Source organism: Lithobates pipiens, unplaced genomic scaffold (assembly GCF_037356315.1).
Source record: "Lithobates pipiens isolate NorthernLeopardFrog02 unplaced genomic scaffold, aLitPip1_a1.2 Scaffold_25, whole genome shotgun sequence".
Lineage (NCBI taxonomy): Eukaryota > Metazoa > Chordata > Amphibia > Anura > Ranidae > Lithobates > Lithobates pipiens.
Window position 1 is genome coordinate 173311221 of NW_027507787.1, and position 7472 is coordinate 173318692.

General features: G+C 39.4%; 1 protein-coding gene across 2 annotated transcripts in view; it reads left to right on the plus strand.

Moving 5' to 3' along the window:
* The window catches only part of LOC143930670 (alpha-2-macroglobulin-like), a 106143-nt gene extending 104433 nt beyond the window's left edge, over positions 1-1710 (plus strand). For both annotated transcript variants that reach the window (XM_077455181.1, XM_077455180.1), the window contains one exon: positions 1287-1710. In XM_077455181.1, the coding sequence (XP_077311307.1) occupies positions 1287-1306 (20 nt within the window). In that variant the 3' untranslated portion in view covers positions 1307-1710. The remainder of the gene's footprint in view (positions 1-1286) is intronic.
* The last annotated feature ends 5762 nt before the right edge of the window (positions 1711-7472 follow it).

A 7472-nucleotide genomic window follows, 5' to 3' on the forward strand; every position in this document is an offset into this window, starting at 1 on the left:
ACACTTGTTAGGCACATATTTAACCCCTTGATCGCTCCCCTTGATATTAATCCCTTCCTGCTCAGTGACAGTGCATAATATTAACACCGTAATATTGTCACTGGTGATGTCAGTGGAAGTTAGTTATTTTTTTCAAGATTGTCAGTCTTTATTTGTGTATATAATAAAAAAAAAATTTTTAAACCCAGAGGTAATTAAATACCCCTAAAAGAAAGCTCTATTTGTGTGAAGAAAAATGATATCAATGTCGTTTTGGGTACAGCATTGCATGACCGTGCAATCGCCAGTTAAAATAGCACAATACAAAAAATGGTCTGGTTATGGAGTGGGTAAAACCATCTGGAGCTAAAGTGGTTAATTTAGTACTTTCCTGACCACCATCTGTCTATAAAGATATATTCAGAGCAATGCTTCATGCTGAGAATAGGTTTATAAACATTCACCCCTTTGCGAACCACTAGCTGACATTTAGGCCCCTTTCACACTGGGGAGGTGGGTGCGACGGCGATAAAGCGCCGCTATTTTTAGCAGTGCTTTACCGTCAATTTCTTTACACTATTCGGCTGCTAGCAGAGTACTTTTACACCTTAGTGGCCAAGAAAGGGTTAAAACCAATGCAAAGCACTGCTGCAGTAGCGTTATCGGCAGTATAGCCACGCTGTCCCATTGATTTCAATTTCAGCTCCTTCACCGCTCCAAAGATGCTGCTTGCAGGAGTTTTTTTAACGTCCTGCAAGCGCACCACTCCAGTGTGAAAGCCCGAGTGCCCGAGAGACAGGAGTGGCTCTTTACAGGTGCTATTTTTAGTGCTGTAGCACCTGTAAAGTGCCTCAGTGTGAAAGGGATCTTAGTGCCTGACACTGACAGCACTGACTTTAGTCACTGACAGCTCAGATCTCCACTGACAAGCATGAACCAATCAGTGTGGATGCTGATCATATGATGCAGGCATATGATCAGACAGTCATGTGATCAGCTATGATATACTGATCACATCACTGCCTTCGACTCGCATTTATCATTCTATAATAAATACATAGAGCAGTTTTTTTTTTTTATTAAAACAGCGGACCAAATAAAGACCTTATATTAAAAAACACTATAAACATTAGGTGTGCAAATTATTGCCAAATTACTGGACAATGGCCTCTGGGCACAAATTTAGTTTTTTTCAGTTTGGTTTTTGGGATACAATTCTGGGATTCACAACAGCCGCTGGAGACAGTAATGCCCTTGTGTTGTGTCAACAAACTAAAACTAATCTACTGTATCTTTTTAATTTTCAGATGACATTCGATATGCATAAGAAACAACATTTGCACAGATAGACAACTTACAGCCAAAACCTTTTTCGCAGATGAACCTAATAAATTTGTGTCAAGGCAACGGCACAATTATATGCAAAAATCTGGGGTATCCAGACAGTCTGTAAATCCTTGTTATTCTACATCCCGTATTTTTGGTTCATTCCTAATCTAGGTTATTTTTTATAGCTCAGTTGCCACCTTCTCAAATCGCTTTTTTTTTTAACTTCCTGAGCTTTTCATATGCCATAAATTTACAGCACAGCAGCAAACTATATATAGAAATACACAAATATAACTATTTCCTAAAACAGTCTAGGGTTTTGCTAACAAACCACATGTGTATTTTTTATGTTTTTGTATTGTTTGTGCATTGAAATAAAGCCTGCTGTTACTTACTACAGAATATGTTGGGCTTTTATCTTTTCATTGGTATACTAAATGAAACAACTGGCATTGCATCTCAGAAGTAGGGAGGAGCTTGCATTATATAATGATAATCAAAGATTGTTATTGCGCTCCAAAACCAAATAGATATGGGGTGCTAAGATAGAGTAATTACAATATATAATAAATCAAGGCACTTAAAGGTGAACAGTGCAATAAAAATAAATGCAATAAATTGGCATGAAATATGCTAATAAATTAATTGAGTTCATAAAACTCCATATGATAAATAAAGTGCAAATAGGCCAACAATAGAGAAATAAACAAATAATATAGTGCAAATGTAGTGATAAAGTGCTAGGTAGTAGAGCTGCACGATTCTGGCTAAAATGAGAATCACAATTTTTTTGCTTAGAAGATAGATCACGATTCTCTCACGATTCTCGCGGCGTAACATCATCTTTCACATTAAAACAAAAATTTTTTGCTACCTTTACTGTTTTTTTTGTTTTTTTTAATTATTGAAGTGTATTTTTTCCAAAACAATTGCATTTGAAAGACTGCTGGGCAAACACAGTGTGACATAAAATATTGCAGCAATTGCCATTTTATTCCCTAGGGTCTCTGCTAAAATTATATATAATATAATTTTTTATTTTATTTATAAATGTTTGGGGGTTCCAAGTAATTTTCTAGCAAAAAATATTGATTTTAACTTAAGAAAGAAGTGTCAGAAAAAGATTTAGACTTTAAAGAGGAAGTAAACCCTGATGGGTTTACTTCCTCTTTTTTTCCCTGCAAAGGTAAAGCATAATGGACTACTATGCATCGCATAGTAGCTCATTATGTGTCACTTACCTGACACAGGAGCCAGCGAAGTCGCCGCTGTCCCCTGTAGTCCGCCGCATCCATGTTGCTGGTGGCGTCTCGCAGCTCCGACGAATCACAGCGGCGCAGCCGCGATGACGTCACTCCCGCGCATGCGCATGGGAGTCGCGTCTCGCAGCTCCGCCGCTGCCATTCGGCGAAGCCGCGATGACGTCACTCCCGCGCATGCGCACGGGAGTCGACAAATTAGGCAAATCCATTCTTGGACTTGCCGCATTTAGTGCGCCTGCGCGCCGCTGTCTACGGCGCATGCGCCGTAGACAGCGGTGCCCATTTTAGGGCAAATATCTCCTAAACCATATAGGTTTAGGAGATATTGCTTGGACCTACAGGTAAGCCTTAATCTAGGCTTACCTGTAGGTCCAAGTTGTTTGGAAGGGTTTACTTCCTCTTTAAGTGGTTAAACTTCCTGCATTTACATGTGCTTGAAAGCTTGGCAGACTGCCCAGATTATTTGTTTACACAAGAAGTTCTATGCCTTAGATCTAATGCCGGCCATACACGGTTCGAATTTCGAAAGAATTTTCTTTCGAAAATCGTATCTAAGAATTTTCGTATGAATTTCGCACCATTAGTGGGCTGCAGCAACAGCCGATTTTCGTGCAGAAATAAAATTTGAGGAATCGGACATGTTGGAAATTTTTAGAAAAACGAACGATTTTCTAATCAATGATGGGAGAATCGTGCGAGAAACGTAAGAAAATGTACGGAGATAAAAGAAAATGTACGGAGATAAAAGAAAATGTACGGAGATAAAAGAAAATGTACGGAGAGAAAAGAAGATTCCCAGCCAAGAAAATTCTTTTCTGTAGCAACATGAGGTGAAATTGAAGGCTTGGTCGGCCGAATTTCGAAAATCAATGGTGGCATCATCGGATCACAAAAAAAACGAATTTTCTGATTTTGAAAAGAAAATTCGTTCGAAATTCGACCGTGTATGGCCTGCATAAGAAGTTAGTTACAATGTTTCATGCAAGTTCTAAACTTGGCAGATTGCCGGGGATGCTTTATTTTGACAGCTGAGAGAGCAGATAATCTCTCCACTTGTTCATATGAAAGAATCACCTACTCTCAGTGGGAGAGATCGTCAGAGGAGAGAATCGAGATCGCGTTTTTTTAACGATTAATCGCGCAGCTCTACTAGGTAGCATATATAAAGTGACTTTAGTGGAATTTTGAAATCTTCAGTGACTTCAGTGAGTGGAATCTTCAGTGTGAGAAACACCCGCAGGTGTGCTACCTTCTTACCTCACTGTTATAAGGTAATCAGAATGTCAAAACTGGGTGATCGCTCAAAGAGTGGGGGTTTTCTCCATATTCCTTTCCAAACAGGGTTCCTGGTGTATTTATAGCCCGGTGTTTGCTTCCTCTAACATCCCATCTCCTGGGGCGAGGTCAGTCGGTACGGATTCACTCAGGGAAATAGACCGGGTATGTGTGGAAAAAATTCAGGAAGGAAGGAACCTCTAGTGTAGTAGGTTTGGACTATTTATTTTTATATAAAAAAACGTAGGGGTACTCACATTTAAAACAAATTAAAACATGTACAAAGTAAAAACGAGCGCCAAGCTCACAGCCTTCACTTCCAGGTACTGTCTATCCAACGCGTGTCGTGACGGCACGTGGAAGTGTCTTTAAATAGCTAATGTTAAAATGCCGGTTGGCCATTTTGTCAAGGACCATCCATTGATAATATAGGGGCAGCCATTTTCCATAAGACTTCTTATAAGGCTACAACTGCGGCCATTTTGCAATGGTCTATTGAGGACAGTAAATGAGATTAATAATTGTCAAGAGCGTCAGGGGAATGAATGGGACGATGTAAACATACTAGGCATTTCTAAAAAAAAAATAGTGAAGCAGTGAGCAAACTAAAAGAGTGCTCAGATGGGCATCAAAATGTCCAGAGTTGCAAATATAAAATGCCGCTAGTTTCAATTAAATTACATATAAGACAAGGAATAGACATGGATATATGGAATCGGACAAAAAGAAAAAATAAATTAATATATTATATATTGGTTAACATTTAAATGGGAAAGTGTAAAAAATATATACATAAGATATGTATGGCAGAGGACGAGGCTATGTGTGCCTAAATACTATAATAGCATGACATATGGTTCCGGAAATGATGTCAGGCATCGATAAGGTGTCTGGACAATGAAATTAATAATAAGATCATAAATTTAAAAAAGAGAGATAAAAACAATGATTATGCTAAAAATACTCATATAAAAGATCACGATTGGTATAATCGCAGCCTAAAAGTCGCTGATAAAACAATTGAGATCAAATTCTATGTTAAGGCCCCCGGGCGTGAAAGTATCTAAAATAAAAATCCACTTGGACTCCAGCTGGCTGAGGGTTCTAAGTCACCATTATCACTTTATTTATGCTACCTAGCACTTTATCACTACATTTGCACTATATTATTTGTTTATTGCTCCATTGTTGCCACTATTTGCACTTTATTTATCATATGGATTTTTATGAACTCAATTAATTTATTTACATATTTGATGCCAATTAATTGTATTTAATTTTTATTGCACTGTTCACCTTTAAGTGCCTTGATTTATTATATATTGTAATTACTCTATCTTAGCACCGGCGTTTGCGATGCCAACCGGATACCTGTGATCGTGGGCACGAGAGCGAGAACAGGGATGTGTGTATGTAAACACAGATTTTCCCGTTCTGACAGGAGAGGAGAGATAGATCAGCTGTTCCTACTAATTAGGAACATAGATCAGTCTCCTCCTCTAGTCAGTCCCATCCCCCCACAGTTAGTGACATTTACACAGTAATCAGTGCATTTTTATAGCACTGATCGCTGTATGCCATAAATCTATCACTATAACTTTTGCGCAACCAATCAATATACGCTTATTGCGATTTTTTTTCACCAAAAATATGTAGAAGAATATAATATATCGGCCTAAACTGATGAAGAAATTCATTTTTTGACATGTTTTTGGGGGGCTATTTATTATAGCAAAATGTATAAAAAAATTGTTTTTATAGCGTAAAAAATAAAAACCGCAGAGGTGATCAAATACCACCAAAAGAAAGCTCTATTTGTGGGGAAAAAATGATGTCAATTTTGTTTGGGTACAGTGTCTCACGACCGTGCAATTGTCAGTTAAAGCAACGCAGTGCCATATCGCTAAAAAATGGCCCAATCAGGAAGTGGGAAAATCTTCCGGGGCTGAAGTAGTTAAAATCCATGCGTCTGGTGCCCTGCATGGAGATTAGGGGTTGGGCACATGGTATTAGGGAGGTAGCACCCCTGTTCCCCTAATGAGTGGGCCACATTGGAATGGAGTTGGTCCTTAACCCAAAAGCCAGCTGTCATTTATGATGCAATGATGACGTTACAAAAGGGCGGTTATGCTTATGAGATTAATGACCTAATATTGGCACATGGCATAAATAATGAGGTCACAACTCATCAAGGAGACTCAGGAATAGACCTCAATGTGATTATTCAAGCTTGGCACATAGATACATAGGAAGTTTTAAGTTTTGTTTTTTTTCTGTGGTAAAAAGGCAATCCTTTCCCAAACATTGTACTCTACTAACACACAAAAACGACTTGAGCTCAGTGGTAAGTCTGGGAGTGGCTAACTTGTAGCAAACAGGAGGGAACGCAGTAAAACATATGCAGATACAAAACAATCATTCTATCTAAAATATATACTAAAGTGGACTAAAATATATCATTTAGGCCTCAAGTTACACGGATGTCTAAACACTGCAAAGTCCTATGCGTAAAATCCCTGGCGCTTTCCGCACCCTAGGTGCCTCATACAGCCGTCCATAAACATAAATGGCTACAGGCGTTGCTTGTGCATTAGCATTACCTGTGCATGCACGTACGGCGTATTACCCCAAACATAAGATGTATGGGGAAATACACCATGCGCAAATGCATGTGTACATTATTCCAGCACCACCACAATAAATGCCAGGAAACTAGGAATATCAAAAGGAGTTCAGCAGTAGCAACACTCATTAGCTCTCATGACAGAGACCCTTTCGATTCTGCAGCATTTAAACTCTTCAGTTTTCTGCAGGCCACCACTGTGCCATTATTAGCTCCACCCCCTTCACTTGAGGGGCGCAGTTTACTATCTTCACCCTGGGTGCTAGATAATCTCGACAGATGAGAGCAGAAGATCCCGGGAGCCGCACATGAGAACAAGACCTGCTGTGTGTAGACATGTGCTATATATTCTGTGTAAGTTTTTCAGTTCCAGTTTGCACCTAAGCTAGTGCGTATAGTCCTTGGGTACTCAGCCATAATACTTGCTTCCTGGGTCCAGACCGGAGGAAGCTGTATCTTGATGTAAGCACCCAAGCTGGGTGCTGAATGTTCCGTCACAGGGTGTGTCCAAGATAGCATCTCATTTCGATACATAGGAGAGTGGCCCAAAGTGTCCATAAATGAGGCATATAGGTCAGGCACTAAGCCTTTCAGAACGGGGTCGATATTCCATTTATTTAAATGGACTTCCAACTAGGGAACACCCCCCCCCCCCCCCCCGGTTCACAGCAGAACATGCGAACATTCAAAAAATGTATTTGAAAATGCGAACACCGTTAAATTGCTAATTTTAAGGGTTAATATGCAAGTTATTTTCATAAAAAGTATTTGGGGACCTGGGTTCTGCCCCAGGGGACATTTATCAATGCAAGAAAAAGTTTTAAAAACTGTCATTTTTTCGGGAGAAGTGATTTTATTAATGCTTAAAGTGAAACAATAAAAGTGAAATATTCCTTTAAATTTGGTACGGGGAGGGGGGGGGGGGGGGTGTCTATAATATGCCTGTAGTGGCGCATTTTTCCCGTGTTTAGAAGAGTCCCTGCACAAAATTACATTTCTAAAGG